We start from the raw sequence: 19,517 nt of genomic DNA, 5'->3' as shown, positions 1-19,517 counted from the left end.
TCACCCCCAGCAGGTTGCGGGGTACATAACCCTCCCTGTGGTCCAGGCGGCCCCACCACCACTCGGTCTCACTGTCGTCTTGCCGCCGCAGGATGGTAATGGCGTCACCCTCGCCGAAAGAAAGCTCATCTGGGCTCTGGGCCTCGTACTCCCACAGCGCATACACCGCCCCCTTGTTCATCACGCCCAGCTTTTCCTGGACACCTGGTAGAACACACACAGGTACTATAGTTATCCTTACCGTAAAACTTCAGTTAAACACTGCCTGTCTCTTATTAACCAGGCAACGGTCATCTAATTAACTGCTTCAAATAAACGGCAGGTCTAAATTAATTGTTCACGAGGTTACCATGAATTACCCTGAATTGTTTACAATGTTTAATGTTTGATTTGTTACATTAAATAATTCCGTAATGACTTGAAAAAATTGCAATCTGTTTTTATTGGCAGAAAGAAACTGCTAGACCTCAGCTATTAGCTTTGGGAGAAGACACCAACAAATCTGCCAACAAATAACAGTCAAAGAGGAGAAAAAAAACTGTCAAGGAAACTTTTATTTACATTTTTTAATAGATGCATTGGTGGCTAACAGCTGAGAACGGTTAGCGAAGTGGCAAACACATCTGCTGATCACCTTCTAGTGGCAATAGTAAGAACTGCTGAAAATGCAGAGTCGAGATAATAAATGTGACAAGTGTGTAAATAACACAGGAAAGAATGTATTGAATGTATTGTAATGTTTTTAAAATGGTTTAACTGCCTTTATTTTAGCATAGGGGAGGACCATCTTCAGTGAATTTCATTAAAAAAATGTTTAGATAAAACTATACAAAATATAATCACATCACCAAATAATTCATTATAACACACTATTTTGCAAAAGGTCTACAGTAGCCTTAACAGCACTGTGGAGGACAGCTACATTCCATCCTCCTCAGAGTACATTGACTTCAATACAAAACGTAGGAGGCTCATTGTTCTCACCCACTTCCATAGTCTTACACAGCAATTATGACAACTTGCAGAGGACATCCTCCAACCTATCAGAGCTCTTGCAGCATGAACTGACATGTAGTCCACCCAATCAAAGGATCAGAAAATGAATCTAGTACTGAAAGCATAAGCTACCGCTAGCTAGCACTGTAGTGCATAAAATGTGGTGAGTAGTTTACTCAGAGAAAGACAATAGTTGAACAGTTTTGAACAATTTCATTTCTTCGTAAAAGGAGAAGCAAGAGAGAAAGAGATTATATTTTCTCACTTTCAGTTAGCCAGCAAATACGGCCTGTTAGTATAGCCTACTGAAACACACAGCATCTGTTTGAGCGATGTTAGCTAGCTGGCTATGACTATCCAACACTGGAACTCTTCCAAGTTAAGGTAAGCTTTTGGTTTTACTAATTTATTGCCACGTTGCCCGCCGGTGTAACTGCTTACTGACTGTATACTAACGTTACTGCATAACTTAGCGGGTTTCCTAAGGCATTAGTTCTATTAGCTATGCTGACGTTACTTTAGCTAATATGGTGACAACGATGTAGGCTGTGTATAGCGGGTTGGCTTGGAAAGGTTTTTTTCCCCCACATACAGCTGATGTTTTGTGCTTTGAAATCTACAAGTGAAGGGAAGAGGTGAAAGGAGGAGAGCGCATGACGTAGATGCGAGAAGGAATACAATGTGGCTGCTATGAAACTGAACTGTGTTTTTGCGTGATCAGGGGTGTATTCATTCTGGCGATTCTATTAAAATGTTTCTGATACAGAAGCAAACTGAACAAAACGGGGATAAACATACCTGAATTTGTCCAATAGAAACTCTAGTTTGCAACTGTTAGACTAATGATTACGAGTACACCCAATATCAGCTAGATGTAGGCAAGAGTGTGCAAGACAGTATTGAATGTCACTGTCTCTCCATGTGGCACAGTCTGTCACATCAAATTTGTCTCTCGACCTCTGCAACTACGTTGTAAACTTTCATTCATAGGCTAGGTTGTAGCAACCTCCTGATGGGTTTGGAAAAAAATGGAGTATCATGTAGTAGCCTAAACCGATCGTTGTTACATTTAACTGGGTGAATGGAATATGAATGACAGTCATCCAATATGATGTAATAGACATATGTCCATGCTCAAAATTGTCCTTCCTCATCTGAAATGGCACTGATCGCCACTGAGGCCCACCCACTTGGGAGCCAGGCCCACCTACTGGGGATCCAGGCCCAGCCAATCAGAATGAGTTTTTCCACATAAAGGGGCTTTAATACAGCCAGAAATACTCCTCAGTAGCCCCCCTCAGACGATCCCGCAGGTGAAGAAGTCGGATGTGGGGGACTTGGGCTGGTGTGGTGACACGTGGTCTGCGTGTCTTTTAAAAATATATTCTAAAAAAGTAGCGCGAAAAGGGGTAATACAGATCGTTATATAGTTAACCAAATAGCTGCCGGACTAACTATTTAGCAGTCTTATAGCTTGGGGGTTGAAGCTGTTCGGGGTCCTGGGCCCGGTTGCATAAAATACCTTAATTTTTCTCTTATATTTTCCCCTATAGTTTCTTTAACTTTAAGTAAGTTGCGCAAAACTTCTTAAGGTGAATTTCCCCATTAAATTAAGTGAAAAAGTTAAAGCTGCCCTTAACTGTTTCATTCAGTATGGTAATCAATGTAAACAACATTTGTGGAGGTGAATGTTGCTTTCATCTGCTCTGGTTACAAAAAGAAAACATCAACCAGCTGGCTACTTAGCTAAACAACAGAAGTTGCACAATCCATGGCTACAAAGTTAGCTGGCTACTTAGCTATAACTGCTCTGTAAGCTAGTTTGATGAATAAATCAGAAACATGGTTTATTATAACCAGCCAGTGAATTGGTGTATTGATACACCATCCAAAGTGCCATTAATAACTTCACCATGCTCAAAGGGATATTCAATGTCTGCTTAAAAAAAAAAAAGCACACATCTACCAACAGGTGCCATTCTTTGCGAGGCATTTGAAAACCTCCCTGGTCTTTGCTTGTAAGCAGGAAATCAAGAGAATAGAGTTATAGTCAGATTTGCCAAATGGTGGGCGAGAGAGAGCTTTGTATGAGTTTCTGTGTGTGGAGTAAAGGGGATCAAGAGTGTTTTAGCCTCTAGTTGCACAGATGACATGCTGGTAGAAATTAGGTGAGATGAATCAGTTAAAATCACCGGCCATTAGGAGCAGCGCCTCTGAATGAGCATTTTCTTGTTTGCTTATGGCCCTATACAGCTCGCTGAGTGTCGTTTTCGTGTCAGCATTGATTTGTGGTGGTAAACAGACCGCTATGGAAAACGTAGATTAAAACTCTTGGTAAATAGTACCGTCTATAGTTTATGATGAAGTATTCTAACTCAGGCGTACAGAACCTTGAGACTTTCATTATATTAGAGATCACACACCAACTGTTAACAAAGACACACACGCCCCCCCTCGAGTTTACCCGAAGCTGCTGTTCTGTCGATACATAGAAAAACCAGCTAAATGTATATTATCAAATAAAATTTTATTTGTTACATACACAGGGTTAGCAGATGTTTATGCGAGTGTAGAGAAATGCTTGTGCTTCTAGTTCCGACAGCGCAGTAATATCTAACAAGTAATCTAACAATTCCCCAACTACCTAATACACACAAATCTAAAGGGGTGAATGAAAATATGTACATATAAATATATGGATGAGCGATGGCCAAGCGGCATAGGCAAGGTGCAATAGATGGTATAAAATACAGAATATACATGTGATATGAGTAACGTAAGCTATGTAAACATTATTAGAGTGGAATTGTATAAAGTGACAAGTGATCCATTTATTAAAGTGGCCAGTGATTTGGTCTCAATTTAGGCAGCAGCCTCTGAGTTGGTGATTGCTGTTTAGCAGTCTGATGGCCTTGATATAGAAGCTGTTTTTCAGTCTCTCGGTCCCAGCTTTAATGCACCTGTACTGACTTTGCCTTCTGGATGGTTGCGTTGTGAACAGGCAGGGGCTCGGGTGGTTGATGTCCTTAATGATCTTTTTGGCCTTCCTGTGACATCGGGTGCTATAGGTGTCATGGAGGGCAGGTAGTTTGCCCCTGGTGATGTGTTGTGCAGACCGCACCACCCTCTGGAGAGCCTTGCGGTTGAGGACGGTGCAGTTGCCGTACCAGGCTGTCATACAGCCCAACAGGATGCTCTCGATTGTACATCTATAAAAATTTGTCAGGGTTTTGGGTGACAAGCCAAATTTCTTCAGCCTCCTGAGGTTGAAGAGGCGCTGTTGTGCCTTCTTCACCACACTGTCTGTGTGGGTGGACAATTTCAGTTGGTCTGCGATGTGTACGTTCTCCACTGCTGTCCCTTCGATGTGGATAGGGGGGTGCTCCCTCTGCTGTATCCTGAAGTCCACGATCATCTCCTTTGTTTTGCTGATGTTAAGTGAGCAGTTGTTTTCCTGACACCACACTCAAGTGTCCTCACCTCCTTCCTGTAGGCTGTCTCATCGTTGTTGGTAATCAAGCCCACTACTGTTGTGTCGTCTGCAAACTTGATGATTGAGTTGGAAGCGTGCATGGCCACGCAGTTGTGGGTGAACACTGAGTACAGGAGGGGGCTGAGCACGCATCCTTGTGGGGTCCCAGTGTAGTGGGTCAACGAAGTCGAGATGTTTCCTACCTTCACCAGCTGGGGGCGTGTCCTTGTTCAGCCACAACTCCAAGAAACGTAGGATATTACAGCTCTTCAGGTCCTATTGATTGGATAGTCTCGAAAGGATCTTGTCCACTTTGTTCTTGAGATTATACGTTCACATATAGAATGGAGGGTAGAGGTGGTTTATTCACTCGCCGACGTATACTGAACAAAAAAACACAATGCAACCATTTCAAATATTTTACTGAGTTAAAGTTCATAAAAGGAAATCAGTCAATTTAAATAAATTCATTAGGCTCTAATGTATTGATTTCGCATTACTGGGAATACAGATACGCATCTGTTGGTCACAGATAAAAAAAATATATACAGTGGGGCAAAAAAGTATTTAGTTAGCCAGCAATTGTGAAAGTTCTCCTGCTTAAAAGATGAGAGGCCTGTCCCCCCCCTTCTACAGCATAGAGGTGATCAGGCTGTTGATTGTGGCCTGTGGAATGTTATCACAAACCTTTTCTATGACTGTGCGAAGTTGCTGGATATTGTCGGGAACTGGAACACGCTGTCGTACATGTCGAACGAGAGCATCCCAAACATGCTCAATGCGTGACATCTCTGGTGAATATGCAAGATATGGAAGAACTGGGACATCTTCAGCTTCCAGGAAATGTGTACAGATTTTGTACATTGTCCGTAACTTATGCCTGCCCATACCATAGCCCCACTGCCACCACGTGGCACTCTGTTCACAACACTGACATCTGCAATCTACTAGCCCACAAGACACCATACATGTACGTGGTGGCTTATGGTAGAGAAATTAACATTCAATTCTCTGGCAAAAGTTCTGGTGGACATTCCTGCAGTCAGCATGACAATTGCACGCTCCCTCAACTTGAGACATCTGTGGCATTGTGTTGTGTGAGTGTGGCCTTTTATTGTCCCCAGCACAAGATGCACCTGTGTAATGATCATGATCATGCTCTTTAATCAGCTTCTTTATATGCCATGGATTATCTTTGCAAAGGAGAAAAGCTCACTAACAGAGATGTAAACAAATTTGCGCCCAAAATTTGAGAGAAATGCGCTTTGTGTGTATGGAACATTTCTGGGATCTTTTATTTCAGCTCAAGAAACATCGGACCAACACTTTACATACTGCGTTTATATTTTTGTTCAGTGTAGTTTTATCAGGGTGCCCGCATTTCCGCCTCACTTACGCTGTCTCTTTCTTCTCAGAGTCTCGGTAATTAGAGCCTGGTTTGGGGTAAGCATTATGTCCTGCGCCACCGACTCATTGAAGTAGAACTCTTCATCCAAATCGAGGTTAGTGATGGCTATTCTGATGTTTAAATGCTCTTTTCGGTCTTGGGAAACGAGGGCAGAAACAGCTCCAAAAAAAGTTACGATCAGCGCGAAAACCCCCAAAATAGCATAATTGATCAGGAAGCTATCCAATCCAGCGACATTCTAATTTGTTTCACGCTGTTGGAGAGCATGGTAGCCAGGGCACCAAAACAGAAGAGAAGTTGAACCTCCTCTTCAACACTCTTAGTTGTGGAAATTGCCCCACTATGCTGTTTACTTTCTGCATCTACATCATATTGCTGAGTCTACCTTTAAGAATATATATACACAAATATATTCTAGTTGTCTAGTCGCCCTATGGGCCCTGCTCAAAAGAAGTGCACTAGATAGGGAATAGGGTACCATTTTGGATGCAGTGGGAGACCCGGTCAATGTAATTCCCTGCAACAATGAACCTCGGGTATTCTCACCGTACAGAAACTGAGAGCACTGGATGTAGCCCTCCTCCATCTCTTCACACTTGTCTGCCGCCGTCTCCACGTCGCTGATGGTGCTGGCGAAGATAGCCGCCCCTGACTCCACCAGCAACTTGCACAGGTGAACGCTGTTACAGGAGGCTGCACAGTGCAGGGGTGTCCTGTAGAGAGAGACACACACAAAATGGAGGGGTTACAATAGTTCCATGGAGACCAATCACCTCTAGGGAAGTTAATCATAGGCAATAAAAAACACAACCGTGACTGAGGCTTTTTCAGAATTGGAGAATTTTTGTCTGTATGTATATTGTGTATGCTACAAAATGAAGGACATTGTATGCTGTCTCATTGAGGACAGTCATGCGTTTATCTATTCTGCAGTGACAATGTATGAAAAGAGCTGTGCTCTGGTAGTAAATAGGGGGTTCCTTGGTGTAGGCGAGTGGATGAATTGTTTATGTAAATACAACACTATGAAAGCAAGTATGTCACAAAAAGCAAAATCTCAACATAACTGAAGCCTTGTTTTTGGAGTCATGAATAAAGTGGCGTGACTGAAGCTAAACAGATGCAAATAAGGGAATTCTGTCTTAACCGGAGATTGCAGAGCACCAAATTCAAAAACAGAAATACTCTATAAAAATTCAGAAAAGATACAACTATTTTACATAGGTTTAAAGATTAACTTCTTTTGAATCCGAGCAAGGTGTCAGATTTTAAAAATGCTTTACGGCGAAAGCATACCGTACAATTATTTGAGAACATAGCCCAGCAGACAAATCATTACAAACAGTAACCAGCCAAGTAGAAGAGTTACACAAGTCAGAAATAGAGATAAAATTAATCCCTTACCTTTGATGATCTTCATATGTTTGCACTCAGAAGACATTCATTTATTCAATAAATGTCCCTTTTGTTCGATAAAGTCTCTCTTTATATAAAACCTCCTTTTTGTTTGCGCGTTTTCTTCAGTAATCCATAGGCTCAAACGCAGTCACAACAGGCAGACAGAAAATCCAAATTGTATCCGTAAAGTTCATAGAAACATGTCAAATGATGTTTATATTCAATCCTCAGGTTGTTTTTAGCCTAAATAATTGAGAATATTTCAACCGGACAATAACGTCATCAATATAAAAAGGTAAACAAGAAATGTACTCAGTCGCGCGCATGAAAAAGCTCTGTGACACGGTAGTGTCCACTCATTCAGACTGCTCTTACTCCCTCATTTTTCAGAATACAAACCTGAAATAATTTCTAAAGACTGTTGACATCTAGTGGAAGGCATAGGAGTCCAAAGTCAATGGATACTGTAATGGCATTGAATAGAAAAAAAATAAATAATAATAATATATCTCCTACTTCCTGAATGGATTTTTCTCGGGTTTTCGCCTGCAAAATCAGTTCTGTAATACTCACAGACATTATTTTTACAGTTTTGGAAACTTTCTTTTATCCAAATCCTATTTTCTGGGCCTGAGTAGAAGGCAGTTTAATTTGGGCATGCTTTTCATCCAAAATTCCAAATGCTGCCCCCTAACCTAGAGAAGTTAAAGGGATAGATCACTAAAACTCTATTGTAGTATTATGTACATTTGTTCACTGTGTTAATACAATCCTCAAAAAGTGTCCATGTCAGCAGTCAAGTTTTCAAGTACTGCACTTTCAGTATAGAAGAAAAACGGTGACGCATGAGCGACCTCTTTAAGGTCCCTTGTGTGCAGGTGGTGTGTGGCTGCTCACCAGCCATCGCTGTCGGCAGCGTTGACGTTTACTCCGAAGTCGAGCAGGAACTTGACAATGTGGTGGTGTCCGGCGCACACTGCGTTGTGTAGCGGGGTTATGCCCTCGTCGTTGGCCGTGCTGGGGTTCTTCACCTGGGGAAGAACACAGGGGTCAGCTGGTCCCAATTTGAGCCCTACACAGAAGTGGACTGAGTTCCATTTCATTTCTAAGAATTCAGAAGTCGAGTGACACGCCAAGATCAACCACAAACACACCACAATTAAATTCTGACAGGTTTACTAGCCCCCCCCCCACACAGCTGAAAAACATGAATCAAACACTAAGAGACTCTTTTTATAATGCTGTCAGCACAGATCAAATAGATACAAATAGAAAGATCATTTTTGTGTGTTTGTTTGTTTGTCCTGTGTGGCTCAGTTGGTAGAGCATGGTGCTCGTAATGCCAGGGTTGTGGGTTTGACCCCATGGGGGACCAGTATGAAAATGTATGCACTCACTACTGTAAGTTGCTCTGGATAAGAGCGTCTGCTAAATTACTCAAATAAACTAATTGTGTATGCGAGCGACAGAGTCAGACCTCGTAGATAATCCTCTGCACCAGGTCAAACTCGCCCTCCAGTGAGGCATCCAGCAGCAGCGCCAGGGGGTTGAACTTCACCCTCAGGCCGTGACCCGTCCGCTCCGAGTTGGGCTTCTTCAGGTTAGTTCGCTTCTCCTGTAGGGGAAGGATGGGAAGAGACAGTTAGTAAAGAGTATGTGTAAACACAGACAGACATGCATATGTATGCATGTCACAGGTGGGTCTGAACACCATGCTCCGGAAACCAACATCTTAACCAATAAACCAAGAGTCCAACTCACCGCTGATACATGAACATGCATACTGTCGCTGTGTGTGTGTTTTGTGAAAGCCTCACCACTTGCTGTGAGGGGGTGGTGGCAACCTCCTCTGGAGAGCTGACCTCAGGCACAGGGCTAGGCAGGGTGGCCACCGAGACTCCCCCTAGGTTATTGTTGTTGGTATCCTCCGAGGCCTCCGGGGCAGGGGGGCTGATCACCTCGGGGGCCGGTGGTGGGGGCAGCAGCTTGTTGTCATTGGCGTCAGGCGGCGGCAGGGGCTCTGAGGACGACCCCTCTGCCACGGCTGGTGGTGGGGGAGGGAGTGAGTCCTCACATGGCGGGTTCCCATTGTCGGCGTCTGCCAACGAGTCACCGGGGTAGTCGGGTGGGTTGGCGGGCTGGTAAAATGGCGTGCCGCCCGCCCTGACTCCCCCTGCTCCAGCGCCACCACCCTCCATGCCGCCAGCCAGGGTATTGAAGCGCTGGTAGAGCAGCTTCTGGATATTGGGCCCGGCTGGGCCCTCTGGCTCAGTGATGGAGCTTCGCTTCTTGAGGGGCCGCGGGGCGTTCGCCAGCTTCTTGCGAAGCATTTCCAGGTCGGCGTCGCTTTGGTAGCGAAGGGGTGAGTGGGCCATGGGGGTGAGCTTGGTGGGGCTGAGGGGTCGCGGGATATTCTCCACATTGGGCGGGGGGGTATCCGGGGCCCCGTCTATGTCAGGGCCCTCTCTGTCCCCAGTGTCCTCACCGGCCGGCCCCTGGAGCCCGGGGAAGGGCCCCCCTGTCAGCATAAAGGGCAGGGGGGAGGGCGGCGTGGAGCCGGAGGGGAGAACGGGCTTCCCATACACTGGACACACACACACACACACACACGAGGGAAAAACAAACAATGATGTACTTCCCTGGAAAATACAAATAACGTACTTGCTCGCCGACTCGCTTTCATAAATTAACGATAAGGAATTACTGGATACTCAAACCTCAACAGTTAATGCATTAATAACCAAAAGCAAGAATATTCACAGCACTGCTCTTTATCATGCAAGTCTCAGTCAATAGCAAAATATTTAAACAGACTTCAGTCTCCTTTGATTTTGAGTTAAGCCCCTGCACCCATTCCTTGTCCCTCCTTCATTTTACCCAGACACCAACCTGATCCAATAATTCCAAAACACACCTTTCTTTCCTGTCAATGATCTGTAAGTGATTGGGTAAGTTAAAGAATGTTGTTCACCATATTGCTTTCACTTAACCAACCTTGACAAATCAGTTCCTCTAGGAAGAAAAGATGCATAGTACAGGTACAACATCAAAGGGTGCGTCCCAATAATACCTTGTTTCTCCTGAAGTGTGCACTCGTTCCCTATTTCCCAAAAATCTAATAGCATTGGATTGGTGGAGGCATAGGCTAGTGAGTTTCCGCCATCATTTGTATACCAAATCAGTTGAAGGGAAGTGAATAAGTGCACACTGGTCTAACGAAAGATAATTGGATTTGGAACACTCATTCACTCCCACACGGCCCCTGCTCGTACCTGCTTTGAGTGCAGGCTTGAGCGGGTAGCTCTTGGGCGCCGCCTGCTGGAGGTACATGTGGTAGATGGAACTGGAGTTCATGGTGGCCGGGCCCTTGCGTGGCGACTGGGGCCGGGAGCCTCTGTCTGGGACGAAGGGGCGCACCGCAACGGCCAGGACAGGGTCAGGCCGATCCCCGGGAAGACCCGGTGGGAAGAGAGGCGAGTTGGGCTGGAAGGTCGGGCTGGGGGGCACCGATATGCGCTGCTGGATCTGCTGGGAGGAGGAGCCGGTGGAGGGGGGAACACGGGGCCAGACAGGGCCGGGGGGGTTGGGGAGCTGGCCTGGCCGGCGGTCCAGAGAACTGGTGGAGCCGGCAGAAGTTAGATGGGAGCCGTAGGGAGGGGGCTGGGGCTTGGAAGGGGCCACCGGGGAGGAGATAGTCATCTTGTTGGAGTCCAGCACCTTGGTCGAGGCAAACAATTATTCAATATCATCAAATACATCTCCAAACTAATTTTGGATGAAGCGCTGTCCCAACTATTTCAACTGTTATAGTTATTTGGGGAAATGTTGCATGCTGCGAGGGGTGGTTTTGAGGAGAAGTTAAGGAGTTAAGGAGGAGTTAAGATACTTACTATTCTGTTAGTCAGCACCCCTCCAATATTTTTGGGTGTGCGTCAAATCATGATTTTTATTAAAGCTTTACGAACAACAAACAATGTCAAAGTAATGACTGACCTTGTCTGCTGTGGTAGCAGCAGGGGAGCCCGGAGGGAGAATCTTTCCCTGTGTGTCCGGCCCAGACTCTGGCCAGTCGGGGGGCTTGAGAGAGGCATTGCCCTTGCCAAGGGTGGGCCAGCCAGCATCATTAGCTAAGGGTGGAGAGGGGAGAATGGGGCACGCTGAGTGTGGTTTAAGAGAGTTACCTGTGAGAATTTTGTTAAAGCAGAGACTGCTGTAGAACTCTCTAGATAGGGATACAGCACATCTGTATAGACCAGTGTTTCCCAATCCTGGTCCCGAGAAGCCAAATGCACATTTTGCCCGGACCAGGATTGGGAAGGAGTATACTGGTATGAATGTTTGCCATGGTGGGGTGAGTGTAAAAGATGATACTGCTACACTGGGCAGGCAAATGCAGTAGTGTGGAGAGTGTTCGTGTAACAAAAGAGCTAGCTGGTACGCTACAGAGTACAGACACTGTTGCTGGGTGAAAGGGAGACGTACTTAGGGTCCTGTTCAATGGAAACCAGTTACTAGTTGGTGGGGCAAGGAACAAAATACTTGTCGTTTCACACAGTAAGCATGGTTTGACACTGCTGACATGGATTCAAATGCACATACACTATATACACACACACAAAAGTATGTGGAAACCCTTTCAAATGAGTGGATTTGTGTATTTCAGCCACATCCGTGTATAAAATCAAGCACACAGCCATACAATCCCCATACACAAACATTGGCAGTAGAATGGCCTTACTGAAGAGCTCAGTGACTTTCAATGTGGCACAGCCATAGGATGCCACCTTTCCAACAAGTCAGTTTGTCGAATTTCTGTCCTGCTAAAGCTGCCCCGAACAACAGTAAGTGCTGTTATTGTGAAGTGGAAACATCTAGGAGCAACAATGGCTCAGCTGCGAAGTGGTAGGCCACACAAGCTCACAGAACAGCACTGCAGAGTGCTGAAGCGCATAAAAAAAGTCCTCAGTTGCAACACTCACTACCGAGTTCCAAACTGCCTCTGGAAGCAACAATAAGTGCTCATCGGGAGCGTCATGAAATGGGTTTCCATGACCGAACAGCCGCACACAAGCCTAAGATCACCATGCCACGCTTTGGCTGGAGTGGTGTAAAGCTCTCTGTCTGGAGCAGTGGCAACAAGCTTCACCATCTGGCAGACTTACGGACAAATCTAGATTTGGCGAATTCCAGCAGAACAGTACCTGCCCCAATGCATAGTTCCAACTGTACAGTGTGGTGGAGGAGGAATAATGGTCTGGGGCTATTTTCCATGTTTCGGGCAAGGCCACTTAGTTCCAATGAAGCGAAATGTTAGCGCTACAGCATACAATGACATTATAGTCGATTCTGTGCTTCCATCTTTGTGGCAACAGTTTTTGGCAGGCCCTTTCCTGTTTCAACATGACAATGCCCCTGTGCACAAAGCGAGGTCCATACAGAAATGGTTTGTCGAGATCTGTGTGGAAGAACTTGACTGGCCTGCACAGAGCCCTGACCTCAACCCCATCGAACACCTTCGGGATGAATTGGAATACCGACTGCGACCCAGGCCTAATCACCCAACATCAGCACCCAAATGGTCCAACATCTAGTGGAAAGCCTTCCCAGAAGAGTGGAGGCTGTTATTACAGCAAAGGGGTCCAATTCCATATTAATGCCGATGATTTTGGAATGAGAAGTTCGATGAGACGGTGTCCACATACTTTTGTTATGTAGTGTACTTACTAATGGTGACAATTTCATAGTGCAAAATAACTGTGCAAAGTTCAAAACATACCATAAACCTCATTATGATGCAGCATAATTTAATTTGAAAATTTTCTTCAACAATGTTAGAAAGAGGTGACTATTAATGTATTATGCAGTTTATTCAAATAATTGCCTACCTATACATTGTTAAATGAAAAAGTTTAAAATTAAATCATGCTGCCAGATTATGACGTTTAGTAATTTTTGCACTATGAACATTTTGCCACAAGTATAGCAGCTCTATCATTCTGTCAGCAAAGATTAGGAAAGGGAAAAGGGAGAGGGAAAGAGACAAATAAATGTAAAAAAATATAGAACAATTAATCATTTCTGAAATACAGTGCATTCAGAATGTATTCAGACCTGGATTTCTTCACATTTTGTTACATTATAGCCTTAATCCAAAATGGATTAAATAGTTTCCCTCAATCGACACACAATACTCCATGACAAAGCAAAAACAGGTTTGTAGGGGGGAAAAGTGATATCCAATTTACATTAGTATTCAGACCCTTTAGTCAGTACTTTGTTGAAGCACCATTGGCAGTGATTACTGCCTCGAGTCTTCTTGGGTATGACGCTACAAGCTTGGCACAGCTGCAAAGTTTCTCCCATTCTTCTCTGCAGTCACTGCAAGGCTATTTTTAGGTCTCTACAGATATGTTTGATTGGGTTCAAGTCTGGGCTCTGACTGGGCCACTCAAGGACATTCAGAGACTTGTTCAGAAGTCACAACTGTGTTGTCTTGGTTGCGTGCTTAGGGTCGTTGTCCTGTTGGAAGGTGAACCTTTGCCCCAGTCTGAAGTCCTGAGCAGGTTTTCATCAAGGACCCCCACAGCATGATGCTGCCACCACCATGCTTCACCGTAGGGATGGTGCCAGGTTTCCTCCAGACGTGACACTTGGCATTCAGGACGAGTTCAATCTTGGTTTCGTCTGACCAGAGAATCTTGTTTCTCATGGTCAGAGTGTTTTAGGTGCCTTTTGGAAAACTCCAAGCGGGATGTCGTGCCTTTTGCTGAGGAGTGTCTTCCGTCTGGCCACTCTACCGTAAAGGCCTGTTTGGTAGAGAGCTGCAGAGATGGCTGTACTTCTGGAAGGTTCTCCCATCTCCACAGAGGAACTCTGGAACTCTGTCAGATTGCTCAGTTTAGCTGGGTGGCCAGCTCTAGGAAGAGTCTTGGTGGTTTCAAACTTCTTTCTTTTAAGAATGGAGGCCACTGCATTCTTGGTGACCGTCAATGTTGTAGACTTTTTGTGGTACCCTTCCCCAGATCTGTGCCTTGACACAACCCTGTCTCGGAGCTCTACAGACAATTCCTTCGCACTCATGGCTTGGTTTTTGCTCTAAAAACTCTGGGACCATATATAGACAGGTATATGCCTTTTCAAATCATGTCCAATCAACTGAATTTACCACGATGGAATCCAATCAAGTTGTAGAAACATCTCAAGGGTGATCAATGGTAACAGCATGCACCTGAGCTCAATTTCAAGTCTCATCTGCAAAAAAAACTAAAAACCTGTTTTTGTTTGTCATTATGGGGGGGAAAATGAATTTAATCCATTTTAGAATAAGGCTGTAGCATAAAATGTGGAAAAAGTCAAGAGGTCTGAATACTTTCCGAATGCACTGTATCATGATTTGAAAATCCCCCTGTAGAGTGGGATTCAATGCCCCCCCCCCACCAGGTCCCTGGGTCGTATTCAAATTTGTCCAATAAGAAAAGCCTGTTTTGGTTTTCCGTCGCAAAACATTTCGCTTTGGTGTGCACTAATAATTACGACCATGATGTTAAGCCGTTTTGTCTCTCCTGTCATCCCCCAATTTCCACCAAGTTTTCAAATGTGGCTTCTTCAACACAACTGGTGCCCTTCAATTAAGTAGGAACTTGTCCTTCATATGCTCAACATCGAAGCTGAAAATGCTAATTTAGTCAACAAACTTTGTTGTTGTTATAAAAGTAATCAAATTACATTTTGCAATTCTAAAAGCTGGAGAACAGCAGTATTCATTTATCCAAATTCTTAAACCATACATTTTAGGAAGTGCTAAAGATAGTTGAATATACACATCCTTATCGGCCAGTCCAATTGTGACCATTTTAAACATACATGACTTAAAGTCAGACTCAGTAAGTCTGGTTCATGAAGTCAAAAATAAAAATGGCAAATTTGTTATTCTGGTTTAACATTTCTCTAAACAGATAGTAAGTAAAGTAAGTAGCCTTGCACAAGCCTTAAGCAGAATGGCTCATATCTCCTGTTTCTGTAATGTGAGGCAGCTTGATGTACAAGTACACCCCCTGGAAAGGACAGTCTAGTCTATCACAGTGCAAAATTGACAGATTAAAGCTTAATTCGTTGGATAACTATTTGAATGCTCCATCACTGCTACTCGTGAGGGGAATGGTTAGGTGGGTTATGGAAAGGTCAAAGATCCGAGCTCAACTTTACTGAGCTGGCTTCAGAGGTAAATTTGACACCATTGATACAGGTATCAAGAGCGGAGGAGCGCAGTGAACTTCCTCAGAGTAGCTAGTCGCGCGCGCTCAGGATCAGCAGTGCTTTGCTGTCGAACATCTTGAAAGCACTCACACCAAACCTTTTTCAAGGTTCTTTTTTTGTTTGCATTAGCACCAAATGGTCAGAGTGGTGTTCTTGAACAATCCACACCCCTGTCTAATGTGATAGGATGACTTTTTAGTTATTTTAATAGTGATTCCAAAATTGCTTAATTAAACATGATCTTATCTCTGTTGTTAACTTAATAGGAGCACGAGGTAGAGTCAGGTATTACTGTTGGATAAAAGCCTACACAGACAACAGCCCTTGCAGGGTAATATTGATTGTTGTAATAGGAATGGTTCTAGATGTCCATGTGTCTGAGTGTGCGCCACGTTTGAGAGCTGTGACTGTAATATGATCAATTAACAACAAATAAAAAACAGTATTATGTTTAGTAGAAGACTGTTGATAAGTTGTCTCAATATATCCGACTTGCCGCCTCATCAAAAATAAAATACACCTGCTAGCCAGCACCATGGAGAGCTGCACCATTTAAGTTTTGACTAGTTTATTTTACAGTTGAAGTCAGAAGTTTACATACACCATAGCCAAGTACATTTAAACTCAGTTTTTCACAATTCCTGACATTTAATCATAGTAAAGAATCCCTGTCTTAGGTCAGTTTGGATCACCACTTTATTTTAAGAATGTGAAATGTCAGAATAATAGTAGAGAGAAATATATATTTCAGCTTTTATTTCTTTCATCACATTCCCAGTGGGTCAGAAGTTTACATACACTCAATTAGTATTTGGTACCATTGCCTTTAAAATTGTTTAACTTGGTTCATTCGTTTTGGGTAGCCTCCCACAATAAGTTGGGTGAATTTTGGACCATTCCTCCTGACAGAGCTAGTGTAACTGTGTCAGGTTTGTAGGCCTCCTTGCTCGCACACACCTTTTCAGTTCTGCCCACACATTTTCTATGGGATTGAGGTCAGGGCTTTGTGATGACCACTCCAATACCTTGACTTTGATGTCCTTAAGCCATTCTGCCACAACTTTGGAAGTATGCTTGGGGTCATTGTCCATTTGGAACCAAGCTTTAACTTCCTGACTGATGTCTTGAGATGTTGCTTCAATATATCTACAATTCTCATGCCTCATGATGCCATCTATTTTGCGAAGTGCACCAGTCCCTTCTGCAGCAAAGCACCCCCACAACATGATGCTGCAACCCCTGTGCTTCCCGGTTGGGATGGTGTTCTTCGGCTTGCAAGCCTCCCCCTTTCTCCTCCAAACATAACGATGGTCATTATGGCTAAATTGTTCTATTTTTGTTTCATCAGACCAGAAGACATTTCTCCAAAAAGTACAATCTTTGTCCCCATGTGCAGTTGCAAACCGTGGTGTGGCTTTTTAATTGCGGTTTTGGAGCAGTGGGTTCTTCATTGCTGAGCGGCCTTTCAGGTTATGTCAATATAGGACTCGTTTTACTGTGGATATAGATACTTTTGTACCTGTTTCCTCCAGCATCTTCACAAGGTCCTTTGCTGTTCTGGGATTGATTTGCACTTTTCGCACCAAAGTACGTTCATCTCTAGTAGACAGAATGTGTCTCCTTCCTGAGCGGTATGACGGCTGCGTGGTCCCATGGTGTTTATACTTGCGTACTATTGTTTGTACAGATGAATGTGGTACCTTCAGGTGTTTGGAAATTGCTCCCAAGCATGAACCAGACTTGGAGGCCTACCACTTTTTTCTGTCTTGGCTGATTTCCCCATGATGTCAAGCAAAGAGGCACTGAGTTTGAAGATAGGCCTTGAAATACATCCACAGGTACACCTCCAATTGACACAAATTATGTCAATTAGCCTATCAGAAGCTTCTAAAACCATGACATCATTTTCTGGAATTTTCCAAGCTGTTTAAAGGCACAGTCAACATAGTGTATGTAAACTTCTGACCCACTGGAATTGTGATACAGTGAATTATAAGTGAAATAATCTGTCTGTAAACAATTGTTGGAAAAATTACTTGTGTCGTGCACAAGTAGATGTCCTACAGACTTGCCAAAACTATAGTTTGTTAACAAGAAATGTGTGGAGTGGTTGAAAAACGAGTTTTAATGACTCCAACCTAAGTGTATGTAAACTTTGGACTTCAACTCAGTTGTATTAGCCTATCGTATTATCCGACGTTGTATCTGTTGTATTAGCCTTAAAAAAAAAAAAAACTTTGACATTATGAGCTAGAGTTTCCGAATATGTAAAGGCCAGTGTCTAAGTCACATGCTGAAGATCCTGCCCACTACTGCAGAGGTAAGGTTCAAAGGGCCGTCCGTCCCTCCCACTAGGCAACCGCTCCAGGGTGAAGTTTCCCCTTGGTACAGATCTAGGACCAGCATCCTATCCAGGATCAGTGTCTAGGGACTACACCTACGCAACCTGCCACACTCACGGGACATGCCGTCCGAGCCACCCGAGCGCTCCTCTGGAGGGGAAGGGGGCAGTGGGTCCACCACGATGTCTAAATCAGACACCTTCCACGGGCCGAGGGGCTTTCGCACTGTGTCCGCCCCTGGACGAGGTGGTAGATAGGGATAGGAGTAGGGGTGTCACCCCCCCAGTGGAACAAAGACAATCACAGGACACCACAGCACGGGAGAGGGAAAGAAGGAAATAACAGAGGGAGGGAAACACAGGATACAGCACAGAGTAAAAAAGGGGAGAGAAGATGGTTAGAGGAGAGAGATAGAAAGAAAAAAGTAATGAAGGAGTATCAACTGTAAAGCCTGTAAGGAGAGAGACATGGGCTTCAGGATCACTGGCGATGGTGATCATGGGGGACCAGAGGATTTGAGACTGGGAGGCTGCTCTTCAGCCTCCTGATGGATACTGCCTGCTCTGGGCAGTTTAAATATTTAAGCCAGATGAAAATTATCCTTTGTAGTGTTAAATTATGCTCCCCCATCAGATTTTTGGATGCAGTTTAATGGTAAAACAAAAGAAAATATTTAACAGATCACATAAGTTAAAACAAAGATCCTGCTATATCCATGACATTCGGTAGAAATATTATATCAGATTTACAGGGGAAATTACCAGGCAAATGTGTAGTCCTAACTGTCTGATAATGACTTGGACCAGGGATGCAGCACTCTGTGTTTGCTGGTTTTTGGTATTTTAAATCAGTACCTGTTCTAAACCATGCATGCCTGGGACAATTGGTGACGTGAATTCACCAATTGAGTTCCTGGGGGAAAACATAAGGACTACAGTTGTTCACGGGTGGCTAGGAAACTCAGTAATTAGTCTGTCTTCATGTGTCCGTCCCAACCACTGCCATACATCCATTGTCAAGTCATTATGGCTGTCTTGAAGTAGAGCCAAAGACAGAAAGAATACAAACGTAAAGAGATAATCTCTTTTTCTCTTAGATAAAAGTTGAGTCATAGGAGAAAGCATGACAGAGCAACAAAGACAGGTGAGTAATATGTCAGGTTATTAGAAAACCAACCACACAGTGTGCTCCGAGGATAAGTTTGATTTAAGTACACTGACCCAAGATCAGCATCTAGGGGCAACTACACCCTATACCATACCGGGTGAAGAGTGTCCATGATGGCAAGGTAGACCAACCTGATTTGGAGCGGGCATGATTGGCTGGGGCGTTGACACCCAGCGTCTGGGGTTTCATAGGTTCGGGGGGTCCAGTGTAGCCTCCCTCTTGTCTACCCGGCAGAGGGACCTGAATGTAGGGGCCCACGGCTGCCACCCGGCCCAGAGTCCCTGGGGCCGGCTGGGGAGAGGGAGGCCCGTTGGTCTTGTTTAGCTTTAGGGAGAAAGAGGGGACCACAGAGAGAAAGCGTTGTGGAGGGAGGAGAGCGAGAGGGGACCACAGAGAAAGGGAAGATGGAAGGAGAGATTAGGGTTAGTATCAATATGAAGTAATGGATCCCATCGTAAGTGTGTGTATTGATGTGTAT

At 44.3% G+C, this 19,517-nt stretch overlaps 1 protein-coding gene across 5 annotated transcripts in view; it reads right to left on the bottom strand.

Annotated features, from left to right (window-relative positions):
• The window catches only part of ppp1r13bb (protein phosphatase 1, regulatory subunit 13Bb), an 81,125-nt gene that overhangs the window by 2,830 nt on the left and 58,778 nt on the right, over window positions 1-19,517 (bottom strand). For 4 of the 5 annotated variants that reach the window (XM_024420543.2, XM_024420544.2, XM_024420545.2 and 1 more), the window contains 9 exons: window positions 19,171-19,363; window positions 17,990-18,109; window positions 11,268-11,401; window positions 10,547-10,991; window positions 9,092-9,858; window positions 8,752-8,889; window positions 8,172-8,305; window positions 6,423-6,589; window positions 5-204 (listed from right to left, as the gene is read on the bottom strand). In XM_024420543.2, coding sequence (XP_024276311.1) covers window positions 5-204; window positions 6,423-6,589; window positions 8,172-8,305; window positions 8,752-8,889; window positions 9,092-9,858; window positions 10,547-10,991; window positions 11,268-11,401; window positions 17,990-18,109; window positions 19,171-19,363 — 2,298 coding nt within the window. The remainder of the gene's footprint in view (window positions 1-4; window positions 205-6,422; window positions 6,590-8,171; window positions 8,306-8,751; window positions 8,890-9,091; window positions 9,859-10,546; window positions 10,992-11,267; window positions 11,402-17,989; window positions 18,110-19,170; window positions 19,364-19,517) is intronic. The other variant, XM_024420546.2, reaches the window with a different exon arrangement.

This window comes from Oncorhynchus tshawytscha, linkage group LG05 (assembly GCF_018296145.1).
Source record: "Oncorhynchus tshawytscha isolate Ot180627B linkage group LG05, Otsh_v2.0, whole genome shotgun sequence".
In the NCBI taxonomy this organism is placed as follows: domain Eukaryota; kingdom Metazoa; phylum Chordata; class Actinopteri; order Salmoniformes; family Salmonidae; genus Oncorhynchus; species Oncorhynchus tshawytscha.
This window is presented reverse-complemented; position numbering and strand designations above follow the sequence as displayed.